Source organism: Manis pentadactyla, chromosome 12 (assembly GCF_030020395.1).
Source record: "Manis pentadactyla isolate mManPen7 chromosome 12, mManPen7.hap1, whole genome shotgun sequence".
NCBI classification, from domain to species: Eukaryota; Metazoa; Chordata; class Mammalia; order Pholidota; family Manidae; genus Manis; species Manis pentadactyla.
Genome location: NC_080030.1, coordinates 12,859,989 through 12,875,747, shown reverse-complemented (window position 1 = coordinate 12,875,747; position 15,759 = coordinate 12,859,989). Strand labels below are relative to the sequence as shown.

Here is a 15,759-nt window from a genome sequence, read left to right as displayed (position 1 = left end):
CCGCGCCCACCCTGCATTATTTGTGCTGATCCCGATGCCCCTCATTCCCCTTCTCCCTCCCCACCCACACTCCCCAGTCCCTTTCCATTTGGTAACTGTCAGTCCATTCTTGGGTTCTGTGAGTAGTCCGTTGTTGTTTTGTTCCTTCAGTTTTTCCTTTGATCTTATGCTCCACAGATGAGTGAAATCATTTTCTGGTAGTTGTCTTTCTCCTCCTGGCTTATATCCCTGAGCATAATACCCTCTAGCACCCGTCCATGTTGTTGCAAATGGTAGGATTCGTTTTCTTCCTATGGCTGAATAATATTCTTTGAGTACATGCACCACCTCTTCTTTATCCATTCATCTACTGATGGACAGTTAGGTTGCTTCCATTTCTTAGCTATTGTAAATAACTCACGTGTCATTAAGTTACTTTATTTTCAAGTGACTGGAGATTTTCTACCTATCTTTCTAAAGGAACAAAACTACAGCGGACTCAAAGAACCCAAGAATGGACTGACAGTTACCGAACGGAAAGGGACTGGGGAGGTGGGTGGGAAGGGAGGGATAAGGGGGAAAAGGGGCATTACGATTAGCACACATAATGTAGCGGGGGGACACGAGAAAGGCAGTAAATACAGAAAAGACAAGTAATTACTCTACATCTTACTACCCTGATGGACAGTGACTAATGGGGTGTGTGGGAAGACTTGATAATGGGGAGAATTTGGTAACCACGTTGTTGCCCATGTGATTGTGTATTAATGACACCACAATCAATAAATAAGTAAATAAAAATAACACGTGGGTCATCTCAAGAAAAATTAGAAAGTACATTGAACAAAATGAAAGTCCCGGCCGGACAGCCCTCGCGGCCATTGAGTGTGCAGCGTCCCGCGCGGTCCCGCCCCATCAGAAGGCCGTCGCGGCGAATGAGCGTGGCACGTCAGGCCCAGGCCCTCCCACGACTGACGGCATTCGAGGCCAATGAGGGAGCGACTCCGCGGAGCAGGTACCCATTGGGCGCGCGCGCAGAAAACGTACCACCGGCGGCTGCGTAGTAGCTGCAGGCGCCGCGGCCGCCATATTGAAGAATCAGTAGGCTCGCGAGCGCCGCCAGGAGGAGCTGCTCCCTCGGCTCCGTCCGTGGTCCGGTCCGCCGTCCTTCTCCGGGCGCCTCCGGCCCTCCGGCCCTCCGTCTCGTACGCGCAGCGAGCCCGGCGTAGTCCAGATGGTGGACTCGCGCTGTGCTCGGCTTCGCCTTCCTCCCGGAGCGGAGGCGCCGGCGGCACCGACCTCGCCCGCTGGGCTCCCGGCGCCGCACTCCCACTTCGCCAAGGCCTCCGAGAGCCCGGCCGGGAAGAGGCTCCCGCCACCGCGGACCTGCGGCGGAGCGTCCAGAGCGGGCCCCGCTTCAGGGGTGAAGGCGACAGCGACGGCTCTGTGGGCCAGAAGGTACGTGGCCGCGGGGACCCCTGCCTCCGCCTGTGGGCGCGGTGGAGCCGGTGAGGGGGCGCTCGTGCGAGGGCTCGGCGGGCGGCGCGGGGCCCGCAGGGCCGTGGGGCGGCTGACGCGGGTGCTGGGTCCTCGCTGGGCCCGGCTCGGGGCCGCTCCGCCGACCTGCCGCCGCCGCCGGGGCCGGGGCCCCAGGCGGAGGGCCCGGGGCCGCGCAGGCGGGGAGGCCGGCGGGCGTCTTGCCGCGTGTGGAGGTTTTCGGCGGCGGCCTCGAGGGCGAGGGCCGGGCGAGCAGAGGGTGAGGCGGGACCCGCGGCGGGGCGACGGGGGAGAGGCCGCCGGAGGCCGCGCCTTCGGAATGAAAAGTGTTCATGTGTGTAGACTCTCTTTTTTTCTTGATAAGTCTAGCTAGGGGTTTACTATTTTATTTATTTTCTCGAAGAGCCAGCTCCTGCTTTCATTCTCTCTATTGTTCTATTCTCTATTTTATTTATTTCTGCTCTAAACATTATGATGTCCCTCCTTCTCCTGACTTTGGGCCTCACTTTTTCTTCTTTGTCTAGTTTGGTTAATTGTGAGTTTACACTGTTCATATAGGATTGTTGTTCTTCCCTGAGGTAGGCCTGTGGTGCAATATGCTTCCTTCTTACCACCGCCTTCGCTGAGTCCCACAGATTTTTGCCTTGTTGAATTATTGTTGTTATTTGTTTCCATGTATTGCTTGATCTCTGTTTTTATTTGGTTATTGATCTACTGGTTATTTAGGAGCATGTTGTTAAGCCTCCATGTGATTGTAGGCCATTTCGTCGTCTTTGTGTAGTTTATTTCTAGTTTCATACCCTTGTGGTCTGAGAAGCTGGTTGGTACAATTTCAATCTTTTCAAATTTTCTGAGGCTCTTTTTGTGGCCTAGTATATGATCTATTCTTGAAAACGTTCCGTGTGCACTTGAGAAGAATGTGTATCCTGGTGCTTTTGAGTGGAGAGTTCTGTAGATGTCTGAGGTCCAGCTGTTCTAATGTGTTGTTCAATGCCTCTGTGTCCTTACTTATTTTCTGTCTGGTTGATCTGTTCTTTGGAGTGAGTGGAGTGTTGAAGTCTCCTAAAATGAATGCATGACATTCTATTTCCCCTTTGAATTCTGTTAGTATTTGTCTCACATATGTAGGTGCTCCTGTGTTGGGTGCATAGATATTTATAGTGGTCATATCCTCTCGTTGGATTGACCCCTTTATCTTATGTAATGTCCTTCTTTATCTCTTGTGACTTTCTTTTTTTGAAGTCTATTTTGTCAGATAGTAGTACTGCAACACCTGCTTTTTTCTCCCTGTTGTTTGCATGAAGTATCTTTTTCCATCCCTTTACTTGTAGTCTGTGCATGTCTTCGGGTTTGAGGTGAGTCTCTTGTAAGCAGCATGTAGATGGGTCTTGCTGTTTTATCCATTCTGTTACTCTGTGTCTTCTGGTTGGTGCATTCAGTCCATTTACAATTAGGGTGATTATCAAAAGATACGTGCTTATTGCCGTTGCAGGCTTTCGATTCGTGGTTACCAAAGGTTCAAGGGTAGCTTCTTTACTATCTGACTGTCTAACTTAACTCTTGTATTAGGCTATTATAAACACAGTCTGATGATTCTTTATTTCTCTCCCTTCTTATTCTTCCTCCATTCTTTATATGGTAGGTGTTCTATTCTGTACTCCTTTGTGTTTCCTTTGACTGCTTTTGTGGATTGTTGATTTTATTTTTTTGCCTTTAGTATTTGGTTGGTTTGCTTTCTTTGCTGTGATTTTATTTTCTCTGGTGACACCTATTTAGCCTTAGGAGTGCTTCCATCTAGAGCAATCCCTTTAAAATATCCTGTAGAGGTGGTTTGTGGGAGGCAAATTTCCTCACTTTTGCCTGTCTGGGAATTGTTTATTCCCTCCTTCAAATTTAAATGACAGTCATGCTGGATACAGTATTCTTGGGTCAAGGCCCTTCTCTTTCTTTGCATTAAATATATCATGCCATTCTCTTCTGGCCTGTAAGGTTTCTGCTGAGAAGTCTGATGATAGCCTGATGGGTTTTCCTTTGTATGTGGTCTCATTTCTCTCTCTGGCTGCTTTTAAAAGTCTGTCCTTATCCTTGATCTTTGCCATTTTAATTATTATATGTCTTGGTGTTGTCCTCCTTGGGTCCCTTGTGTTTGCAGATCTGTGCACCTCCATGGCCTGAGAAACTATCTCCTTCCCCATATTGGGGAAGTGTTCAGCAATTACTTCCTCAAAGACACTTTCTATCCCTTTCTCTCTCCTTCTTCTGGCACTCCTGTAATACGAATATTGTTCTGTTTGGATTGGTCACACAGTTCTCTCAGTATTCTTTCATTCCTAGAGATCCTTTTTTCTCTCTGTGCCTCATCTTGTTTGTATTCCTCTTCCCTAGTTTCTGTTTTCATTTGTCGTCTCCTCCACCGAATCTAATCTGCTTTTAATACCCTACATTGTGCTCTTCAATGATTAGATCTCCTTCCTAAATTCTTTCCCGAGTTCTTGAATATTTTTCTGTACCTCCATGAGCATGTTTATAGTTTTTATTTTGAAATCTCTTTCAGGAAGATTTATTAATTCAGTCTCAGTCCTTTCTCTGGTGCTGAGATTTTGCTTTGAACCAGGTTCCTTTGACGTTATATATTTGTATGTGGCGCCCTCTAGGGCCCAGAACCTCTCCTCTCTGGAGCTGCTCACCCAGTGGAGGGATGTCCTGGGTCTCAGGGGGAGTGGTGCTGGTGCCCTGTTCCGTGAGATCCACTGCTTTCTCCAGGTATATGCAGTCTGCTGCAGCCTTGTTTCCCGGTGCTCTTTCAGGACTAGTTGTGTTAATTATATTTTCACATTATATGTGGTTTTGGAGGGGGTCTCTGTCTCACTTCTCACACCGCCGTCTTTAATCCAGTCTCAGTTTTGATGCTCCGCCTAGAACTTGGAGTTATGACTTGTCAAATCTGGATGGCTCTGTTGGTTGCAGTTAATTTACTGTCAGGAGAGGAGCTACTATGATATCTGGGATTTACCTCTCCGCATCAGAGTGAAGAAGTAGTAAGATTCTTAACTTATTCTTTAGCAGATAGACAATAACTCAGCCCACCTTGCGAACTGGGCGGGCAGCCTTGAATGATATGCTCCCTGACCAAGACGCCGGTATCCCAGGGAGAAACCAGAGCACTAAATTTCGTGTGTTAAGTTGATTTTAAATATTCAGGGACCCCTTAACAAGTCCACACCGTTAAGCCTTTATAGGGTCCCCCCCCAAATCCTCAACTGCCTATAAAATCCCTAGGGAACGCACAACTATGGGCTCTCTTGACCCCTCCTGGCGCCACGAGCCAGGAGATCTGTCCTGTCACTGTATCTCTCACTAAAAGCGTCTCCTACATTGGCTTGGGTGTTCTCTAAGTTCACTCTTCCCCTCCGCAGACAAGAAAAACCCCAGCATCATTTTGGGTGGCTCGTCCGGGATAATGTGGGAGGTGAGTTATCAGCATCGAAGCCTGCCTTTTCTTTCACTGTCTTTATAGAAGCCGTCGGTGGCACACAACATCGGACGCCCGTGAGCCACTTAAGTGGAACTAGCCCGGTTGCATTTTACTAGAAAGTTGTCCATTTCTTCTAGGTTATCCAGTGTGTTAGCATATGATTTTTCATGGTATTCTGTCATAATTCTTTGTATTTCTGTGGTTTCTGTAGTGATTTTTCCTTTTTCATTTCTGATTCTGTTTATGTGTGCAGGCTCTCTCTTTTTCTTGATGAGTCCGGCTAGGGGTTTATCCATTTTGTATATTTCTTGAAGAATCAGCTCCTGCTTTCATCGATTCTTTGTATTGTTTCATTCTTCTCGGTTTTATTTATTTCTGCTCCAATCTTTATTACGTTCCTCCTCCTGCTGACTTTGGGCCTCATTTGTTCTTCTTTTTCTAGTTGTGGTAGTTGTGAGTTTAGACTGTTCATATGGGATTGTTCTTCTCTCCCGAGGTAGGCCTGTATTGCAGTGTACTTCCCTCTTAGGCACCGCCTTTTCTCTGTCCCATGGATTCTACATTGTTCAGTTCTTGCTGTCATTTGTCTCCATATATTGCTGGATCTCTGTTTTTATTCAGTCATTGATCCGTTGGTTATTCAGGAGCATGTTGTTAAGCCTCCATGCGGTGGTGGGCTTTTTCGTTTTATTTGCGTAAATTATTTCTAGTTTCATACCCTTGTGGTGTGAGAAGCTGCATCATTTTGGGGGGCTCGTCTGGGATAACTTCGGAGGTGAGTATAGGCATCCGAGCCTCCCTTTTCTTTCACTGTCCTTATAGAAGGAAGCCGTCTATGGCACACAACATCGGGCGCTCGTCAGCCACTTAAATGGGACTAGCCCGGCTGCCGATCTCAAAGTCTCGAGCGCCAGGTTCCCCTGCGTCTCCCTCAGTGGATCCCCCATCTCCCTTGGGAGCCGGGAAAGTCACCTGAGTGGAGGCCAGGATTCCCCTTCAGAGGCATCTCCCTGGATGCGATGGACTGAGGAAGGCCGTGGGCACCTGCGAGAGTCTAGGCTGAGGCTGCGCTTCAGTGGCTTCTCAAAGTCCCGTGTGTCTGCAGTCAGACCCTGACAGCCCGACTGGGTATCCATGAGGAGTGTCTCTCTTTCTGTCTGTCTGTCTTCCAGCCTGCTTCTCCAGGCCGCCCCAGCCTCTGGGTGAGGCAGGGGTGCTCTTTACTTCCTTTACTCGCTCGATGTGTGCCTCTAACTTCGTCAGTGCCACGGACCCCGATGCTCAGCACCGCAAGGTAGGAGATCCATGCTTCGCTCTTATTCCTGACGAAATCCTGTACTTTTTATCTAATAAAAATGTGTCCGGTTCGTTGAAGAATGCTGTTGGTATTTTGATGGGGATTGCATTGAATCTGTAGATTGCTTTAGGCAGGATGGGCATTTTGATAATACTAATTCCTCCTAGCCAGGAGCATGGATGAGTTTCCATTTGTTAGTGTCCTCTTTAATTTCTGTTAAGAGTATCTTGTATTTTCAGGGTATGGTAGGTCTTTCAGTTCCTTGGTTAGGTTTATTCCTAGGTATTTTTATTCTTGTTGATGCAGTTGTGAATGGAATTGTTTTCCTGATTTCTCTTTCTGCTACTTCATCGTTAGTGTATAGGAAAGCAGCAGGTTTCTGTGTATTAATTGTGTATCCTGCAACTCTGCTGAATTCAGATACCAGTTCTAGTAGTTTTGGAGTGGGGTCTTTCGGGTTTTTCTATGTACAATATCATGTCATCTACAAATAGTGACGGTTTGACTTGTTCTTTACCTATCTGGATGCCTTGTATTTCTTTGTTTTGACCGATTGCCGTGGCTAGGACCTCCAGTACTATGTTGAATAACAGTCGGGAGAGTGGGCATCCCTGTCTTGTTCCCGATCTCAGAGGAAGAGCTTTCAGCTTCTTGCTGTTAAGTAAGATGTTGGCTGTGGGCTTGTCATATATGGCCTTTATTATGTTGAGGTACTTGCCCTGCATACTCATTTTATTGAGAGTTTTTATCATGAGTGGATGTTGAATTTTGTCAAATGTTTTTTTCAGCATCTGTGGACGTGATCGTGTGGTTTTTGTCCTCCTTTTTGTTGATGTGGTGGATGATGTTGATGGATTTTCTAATACTGTACCATCCTTGCTTCCCTGGAATAAGTCCTACTTGTTCATGATGGATGATCTTTTTGATGTATTTTTTGATTTGATGTGCCAGTATTTTGCTGTTTTTTTTTTTTTCTCAGAACCACTTTTATTTTTTGTCTTTGCAATATACCAAGTGTTTTTCCCAGTATACCTGCAGCACACACATAAATATATATATATATATATATATATATATATATATGCGTAAAGATAGATTTTTCCTTTAGAGAACACACAAAATACAAAATATTGCCATTGTAAATCTGAACTGTTTTCATCTGGAGCATATAAAATGTTTGTTCACCTGGTTTTTTTTTTGCACAAGGCTCCCCTGATCTTAATGAAGTGGCCAATTGGAGTTTGTCTCCTCTTCTCTCTGGTCCATTGATTTCAGCCTGTACATACTGATTCTAGACTTTCTAGGTGATTCACAAAGAGCTCAGGTTAAATTAACTTGAGGACAGTGTTTGAAAATGCAGAATTACTCACACTTTTTTGTGCCTGTTATTAAGCATTGTTTCCAGAAGATCAATCTTTTAATTACAGTGAGCTTTCCTGCTGGTGGCTCTCAGTAACAATAAGTGTATTGTGTGAGCTGACTGGAAAAATAAAGAGAAGGAAAAAAATTCTTTATAGCACATTGCCTTTGCAAAAGTAACATCTCCAGGGTATTGAATAGAGTCTGGTCTTCACCAGCCTATCTAAGGTTGGCCCTATAATCTCCATCAAAAACTTACCTTCGTGAGTTCATGTTTGATAGGAAGCACTTATAATAGATACATGGTAATACTTATTGCGTATTTGCTGTGCAATGGGAATTGTGCCAATCATGTTAAATTATATACTATGAGGTTGGCTCTGTTATCCTTCCCTATTTTAGAAGTGAAGAAACTAAGGCTATTCACCAGTTAATCTGTGGCCTTATAACAATAAGTGGAGCACTATGTAAAATTTAGCTGTATCTTACCACCAAGGTAATGGTATTAACTCTGATACTCTTCCTTCCTTCCTTCCTTCCTTCCTTCCTTCCTTCCTTCCTTCCTTCCTCCCTTCTTCCCTCCCCCTCCTCCCTCCCTCCCTCTCTCCCTTCCTTCCTTCCCTCCTTCCCTCCCTCCCTCCTTCCTTCCTTCTTCCTTCCTTCCCTCCTTCCCTCCCTCCCTCCTTCCTTCCTTCCTTCCTTCCTTCCCTCCTTCCCTCCCTCCCTCCCTTCCATTCATTTTTATTTTGTTATCATTAATCTACAATTACATGAAGAACATTATGTTTACTAGGCTCCCCCCTGAAATGGTTTCTTGAATCCTTTAGAATTCAGGAAACAATCAATTATGCGGGGTCTAAATTTATATTTATTATATGTATTTTTGTTAACACGCAGGCTTTCAGGTTATGGCATAGGGCTGATTTTAAATACGGTATTTCATGGCTTTATGTTGTAGAAGATGTCACCAAAGGTTTTTATTGCTGTTTTTGTTCTTGTCTGAGGTATTTGGGGCAATGAAAAAACTTAATGCTAAGAACATGTATTAGGGTTAAAAAGTCCAGTAATTAGGCATGTTTTGGTGTGACTTACAGCCTCTCTTGGCTCTGAGTGGACACTTCCCAGCTGGGACCACACTGCTTTGTAGTGGTCTTGTGGATGATATTCCAGTGTTCCTGGAATGTTCCTCTAAGGTGCTTTCTATTTCTGTGCATGTCATTTTGATGCCTTTGATAATCAGTTATACTGAGAACATAGTTTAAAAAAATAAATAAAAAGAAAGCAGAATTTGGATTATTAAAAACAAAAGCTTTAAAGCATGGTTATCACAAGCTGTGAGAATTCCCGTGCCCGCACTGTAGTGTTTGTTGGGGGGTGTCTCCTGTTAGAGCGCTGGTCCCCGCACCACCTGTCACCTCCGTTTTAGAGACTGCCCCCTCTCATGATCTTTCTCGTCTGAATTTTTCACAGTGGCATCTAGCTCTGAAGTAGATAGTCTTCATCTGTTCATCTTAGTTGAGCTTCAAGCTACTTAATTAGTATGAATATTAAAATTGGTGCCATGCATTCCTTAGCGTGACTGGTTTATTTTGAGCTAACGGTGGAGGATAAGGGAGATAGAAAGTAAAATGGAGAAAATGTTACATTGATACGGATGACGCCGCCTTAACGCTGAATGCTTTTTTCCGCTTAAGCCACGGGAGGGTGCCTGTTGGAAGTCAGTCAGCTTCAGAATTCATTGCCATTAGCTTGCATGCTTTCTAAGTTGTAGTTCTAAGGAAAAAAATCTGAGACGTATGGTTATTGTGCCATGTGATTCTCCTGAATAGAGGACATGTTCTTGGGTTCTGTCAGATGCTGACTGTATTCATCCAAAAATCCTACTTCCTTCTTTTGTGATGAAATTATGGAGATACTTTAAACAAAGACAAGCCCTTGATGGCTTTGGTCCTTAGGCTAGCCATAGCTGAGGTCGATTCTTGTGCAATTGGCCATTCGGAGCCCCAAGTTAGGCCTCGTTCACACTGCCCGCCCCCATTTGTGTTTCAAATAAGTATTCCGAGAGGTCTGGGAGGAGGAGTAATGAAATCTGAGAGAGAAAATGAAGTGTGACAGCATTTCAGAATCTAAGGAAATGCACCCGCAGGTTCCTGCCCTGAGTTCTTTGTGCCCCTTAACTGTGTGAATGCACGCTGGGATTGGAAATGGGGACACCCCACCCCCCACCCCCCCGGGTCACGGGCCCTTACTAAGCTTGTTTCTGGGTGGCTTGCTGGGACTTTCAGGGACTCACTTTAAAAAATGACATTGAATTTTATGAAGCAAACTTTCACATCTGTGACCTGCCTTTTGCACAAAAGCTCCCCTCTCCCGGTGAGGTGTCCCTGTTCCCACGGGCTGCTATTCTGTTTACTCTGGCCTGAAGCGAGTTAGCAGCCAGCTGGGCCGCGCCACTTACATCGCCGCCCAGACCGCTGACAGGAGCGTAGTGACGTGTTAGAGCATGTTTATTGTGCAGACGAACTGGAATGGCACTAGGACCGTGTGCCTGTGTCGGCGTAAACACTGGGATTTTATGCCCCTTCCACCTTCCATCAGCTTGTAGCTGTTGGATTTTACAGTTACTCATTTGGGCTACAAATAGAGTAACAGTATTTTTGTTTGGCCAAATGTGGGGTGTGACCTTTGACATCGTGCTTGGCTGTGCCTGGGGATTTGAATTCTCCAGTTTAGGTGGAATTTCCTGCTTTGTTTCCTCTGATAGGGGAATACACGCTTTGGCTCTTTCCACTAGAGGTGGAGGAAGACAGGAAGAGTACAACTGGAACACACAGAGGGTATTCATTATTTTACTGGGTGTGATTCAGTTGGCGGGCTTTTCACGGGAGTGCGAGCCTCCTGCGGTCGTTAGTTCTGCGTACTAAGAAAGCACTGTAATCATACTCAGTTTTCTTTGCTCTATATCTAATTTTTGACCAGTCTGGCGGGGTAGTGAGGATGAGTCCCTGCCTTTTCGTGGTGCCTTTGGTGCCGGGGTTCTTGTTCACTGAGCCAAAGAATGAACTTCGCAAACACTCAAGGTAGGAGAGCAAGGTTAGAGGCTTTAATTTAGAGTTAAAGTGACTGGACAGAGAGCTCCTAGCTCACGCCAGGAGGGGGACACGAGAGTCCGTGGTTGGCTCATTGTCTAGGGGATGTATGCGCAGTTGAGGATTTTCAGGAATGGGGGTAAAGGGCTAGGGGTGCAGACTTGTTGAGTGGTCCCAGAATGCTCATTTCTGATGAGTAACAGAAGAAATTTGCTGCTGTGATTCTTTCTCAGGATAGCAGTGTCCCTCTGGGAGCATGTCAATTAAGACCACGTGCCCTGCCCGCAAGGTGGGCTGGATTGTTCCCTGTTTGCTAAAGTGTGTTAAGAATCTTACTTCTTAACTTTTTGAGATGTTTACAGCCTGGCTTGTTTACTAAATGAATCTTTTGCTCAGGTTGCGGATTACTTGGTTAGGATCAGAGAAGGAAACACAGCATATAGGTACAGTTACAAATAAGCTGGGCCTTTTTGCAGGCTAAGGTAAATTTTACAGTGTCATGGTCTAACTGATACAAAGAAGTCACAGGTTATGCTGAGATACTCTTCTTCATCTGCAGAACACTCAGACATTCCAGGCCGAGTTGCTCCTGGCCTTTTGAGCTTGAACTGAATTCACTGAAGAATGTCTATATTCCTACTCTGGTATCTTTACCCTAGAGAGTTAGTGTGACTGACCGCGTAATGCTTATCACAGAGTTTCGCTAGGGACTTCTTCGCACATTGTTACATTGTTCTGACTGTAATGGTCTTGCTCTGCTTTTTCTCCGGAGGCCCTCACCCTACTCTGCCTAACCCCACGGTCCCTTGTCTCACCAACACCAAATTCAGAACGGTGCTCTTACCTCTGAGTAACTCTTGTCATTTTCCAGAGGCCTCCTGGAACATGCCAGAGGAATTTTTTCTCCTCATTAGGGAAAATTTGGCTAATTTGGCTTACATTTATCTCAGCTGTAATTACCTGGAAAGCACTGTCAAAGGAATAATGCTAAACTTTATTCAGTGTTTTACATTACAGATATTTCCAAATATCCTTATATCCACTGCCTTATTGTAAGTTCTCCTCAGCTCTTTAACCACTGTAAATTGCAAGTCTTTTGTCATTTACAGTTTCTTATTCCTAAACTGGTAAAGAACTAGATGCCAGCAGCGGTGCTTATCTGGGGGCGAGGTCGTGTCTGTTACAGGTCCTCGCTGGCTCCCCACACAGCTGGTCAAACATCATCACACAGCGGTCAGCTCCCAAAATGAGGGTGAAAACCCCCCCGCCTCAGAAGTCTGCCTCCCTCGGCACCCAACATCACCTACAACTTCAGTTAAAGAGAGAAGGAGGGGAGAGCTCCCAGCTATGCCCAGCGTTTTGCCCTGAGGTTTTTCCAATCTTTTCACCTTTTTTCCTGTTTTCTGGTTCTGTGATCTTTCTCCTTCCTTCTCAAACCAGATTTTTTCTGAAACTTCACTACTGTGCTGTTTTGGAAGAAGTATCTTACGTTATAAAAAATGGCCTGAGTTCCTCAAAATATATTACCTGAGCTGGGACCGTGCCGGCTGGCAAGGGATCCCTAAAGCAGGTACTGGGCACGGAGGCCGCGGAGGCAGAAACAGCCAAGGAGACAGAAAACCGATGCCGCCTCTCTCTCACCCACATGCCTCACTTCGCCCTGATTGGCCCCGGAGGATGGCTGGCTAGCCAGAGACGGGTAAGATTCCTCAAGGGAGGAACAACCTAAGACAGGCACAGTCGCAGAGGGGCCATCAGGAGAGAACTTGGGGCCCAACAGAGGTGAGGCGCAGATCCTCACCCCGCCCCCCCCCGACTCTGCAGAGGCCTGAATCTTCACCATCTCCGAGCAAAGTCTCCTCCTCCCATGGCTGCGTCGCTGCCCAGGCTCAGCTTGAGACAGGGACCCTCGGCTTAGACACAATAGGGTGAGGGTGAGGGCCTCTGGAAAAAGCAAGGCAGGATAATTACAGTCAGAGCAGTGTGACTACATGGAAGGAAAGCCCCTATCAGAACTCTGTGTTAAGCATTATGCACAGTGAGATCAGTTAATATTCCCCAGGTGAAGGAAAATAGTCCGTGTTTTTATTATGCTAATTGTTTGTAATCATGTGTAAGATTTACTTTAGCATGCTAAAAGGCCCAGCTTATTTTTTTAACTTTACCTATATGCTGTTTTTCCTCCTTCATCCCGTAATCAAGTAATTTGCGGTCTGGACAGTTAACGTAGCAAGCTAGCCCAGCCATAAACAGCACATAGTAAAGACAAGAAAGATTCTAGCTTAAAGCTAAGATTGCATTTTAAAACCCAGGAAGTTAAGAAGTAAGATTTTTAATGTCCTGCCACTGGATTTCAACCCTGGGCAAGTTCACTATGGATTCAATGTGACCAAAGAAATGACAGTAAAATGTTCTTGGGGTGAAAGGGTCGTACCGAACTTTATTTCCACAGTGGCAGGTCAATCACTAACATCTCATCCAATCAGAGCGAGTCTGCATGCAGCAAGTCCTCTGGGACTCTGCCTACACAGCCATCCCACACAGCCATCCTCTGGGGCTCTGACCTCAGCGCTGCCACCACTCCAGCCTCTGCTCTGCTCTCCTGCAGCCTCGCAGCCGTGTCACCGTGTCACCCAGAGCACTGGGTGGAAGCTCTTTCTATAGAGTCAGTAGCAACATATTGCCCAAACACGTGTAGTGAGCTAGCCGACTAGGCCCAGGGGAGAATCCTGGACACAGGAACTTCCATTTTATCCACACTTAACATACTCTTTAGCGAACATACAATAACTCAGCCCACCTTAGAGGTAAGGAAGGCAGTCTTAATTGATATGCTCCCACATGCATCCGAGCAGTGCATTTCTTGTGTTGAGCTAATTTTGCAGAATTACCCAGAGGACTGATGAGAAACTTCATGTCTCATCAAAGAAAAACACCTTGAGACCACTGAACAAGTCCACACCCCTAGCCCTTTGTCACATTCCTGAGAAATCCTTAAAAGGGGGAACCGCCAACCTTTCAGTGTGCCTCTCTCTCTGAGGTAGCCCACACTAGTGTGTTCCTGCCCTTCAATTCTTGGTTGCGGCAGGGACAAGAACCGAGGAAAAGACACAACGCCCTCCCAGCAGGACTCCCAGGCCAGGGGAGGGATGGGGGAAGGAGTCCGCTGGGAGGGCAGGGAGAGAGGGGTGCCCCAAGCATGGGAACACAGAGCCTGGAGGAAGAACAAGGAGAGAATGGCAGCAGCTGGGGAGGGAAGCCACGGAGCCTCAGTGGTAGTGAGGAAGGGACTGTGGGTGCAGACCGAGTAGGGAGGCCTCCGGAATAAAACCCCCTACTGAAATTCCACATGAAACAATTAAGGAAAGTCAGTCACATTAATTCTCTAATGTAATACAAGCATTCTTCTGGGAGATTGATGAAAACTAAAAAAGCCCAGGAGTAACTTGGCCTGAAATGTTTGAATATCCCCCAGATAGGAAAATACCTCAGCATAGCCCATGTCTTCATTGTGTCAGTTAAATGACACTATTGTAAAATTTACTTTAGCCTGCTAAAAGGCCCAGCTTAGTTTCTTTAACTTTACCCAGATGCCGCTTTTCTTCCTCTAGCCCTAATCAAGCGATTTGCATCCTAGGCAACTCATAATGGCAAGTGAGCCCAGTCACAAACAACATAGTAAAATCAGGAAAGATTCCATCTTCAAGATAAGATTGCATTTTAAAACCCAAGAAGTCAAAAAATGGGTTTCTTAACATAGCGGACAATGACTCGGCCCACCTTGGGAGCAGGACAGGCAGTCTTGATTGATATGCTCGCAAACCAAGAAGCTGCTGTTCTGGGAAAGAATCCGAGCAGTAAATTTCTTGTGTTAACTCTGCAAAATAATCTGGAAGACTGATAAGAAATTAACTGTCTCTTCAAAAATAAGCATTTGGGGGCCATTTAGCCGGTCTGCATCCCTACCCTTTGTCTCTCAACCACCTGTAAATCCCCTAGACGACGCAGAAACCCAGGGCTGTCTTGAGCCCTCCGGGCAGGTGCAAGCCAGGAGCTCTGCCTGCCTGCTTCATCTCTAAATAAAAGCCTCGCACTTGCTCTCCTACCTTTAGTGTTTCCGGAGTTCGTTATTCGACTCCGTGAACAAGAAATCCAGCATTAGCTTCTCTGAGGAGCCCGAAGACGGGGAGTCCCCAGAGCCCCGTGCCTGGGCACAGAGCCGCGCACCTGGTGCCAGAGGGCCGTGCCATCTCCACAGCACACATCGGGTGGGCAGGTGCATTGCAGCCCACAGTCAGGGTGGCCACGCAGCCGTGTGAGCCTGGTGTCCCAGCAGCAGCAGTCCAGGGCCTGGCATGCCCTGGGCACCTGCACACACCGGGGCAGGACGGACTGCTGGCACCAGTGACAAACAGGCAGGCACAGGACAGCTGCTGTTTCTGGGCCCAGAAGTTCATCGCTCTAGGGTTGAGGCTGGTGGGCCGTGCAGGAAGACAGGTCTGACCTGGGCCACCGCCCTGCCAGAGGCCCATCTGCCCTCCTTCTGCCCAAACCTCCTTCCCTATGTGGCCGGGGAGCCTGAGGTCATCCCTGGGACCACCGTGCAGGCAGATGGCTCTGAGGGTGCTGTGGGCAGGGCCAGGAGGAGGAGGGTGGCCTGGGTGGCCTGACTTTACCTCCTGTCATCCAGTCACCCGAGGCTGTCAGTAGGGCCCACTTCCGCTTCTCCAGTCCCCAGTCTGGGGCTTCACCTGCAGCATAAGGCCGGGAGACTGTCTCCAGCGTGGAGCCCCCCAAGGGGGTATTTGTGCTGATCCTGCAGCTCCGCTGCAGGCCAGACCTCCCGTACTGGGAGGGTGAACACATCCTGAGAGCCCTGGGAGAGCATTATGGGGAGAATCAGAGCCAAGTGCCTCCGCTCAGCCTCCCCAGCCTTTTGTCACAGACGTCAGGCCGCTCAGCCAGGATCCAGGAGCGGGATACCAGGGGCCTCACACCAGCCTGGCCTGGGGATGGACGGCTGAGGGGCACCATGGGGGAAGACTGGAGACCTGGGAGCTTTG

At 47.1% G+C, this 15,759-nt stretch overlaps 1 protein-coding gene across 2 annotated transcripts in view; it reads left to right on the top strand.

Annotated features, from left to right (window-relative positions):
- The first annotated feature begins 954 nt into the window (after positions 1-954).
- The window catches only part of LOC130680059 (nascent polypeptide-associated complex subunit alpha, muscle-specific form-like), a 76,046-nt gene continuing 61,241 nt past the window's right edge, over positions 955-15,759 (top strand). For both annotated transcript variants that reach the window (XM_057490068.1, XM_057490069.1), the window contains exon 1: positions 955-1,437. In XM_057490068.1, the coding sequence (XP_057346051.1) occupies positions 970-1,437 (468 nt within the window). In that variant the 5' untranslated portion in view covers positions 955-969. The remainder of the gene's footprint in view (positions 1,438-15,759) is intronic.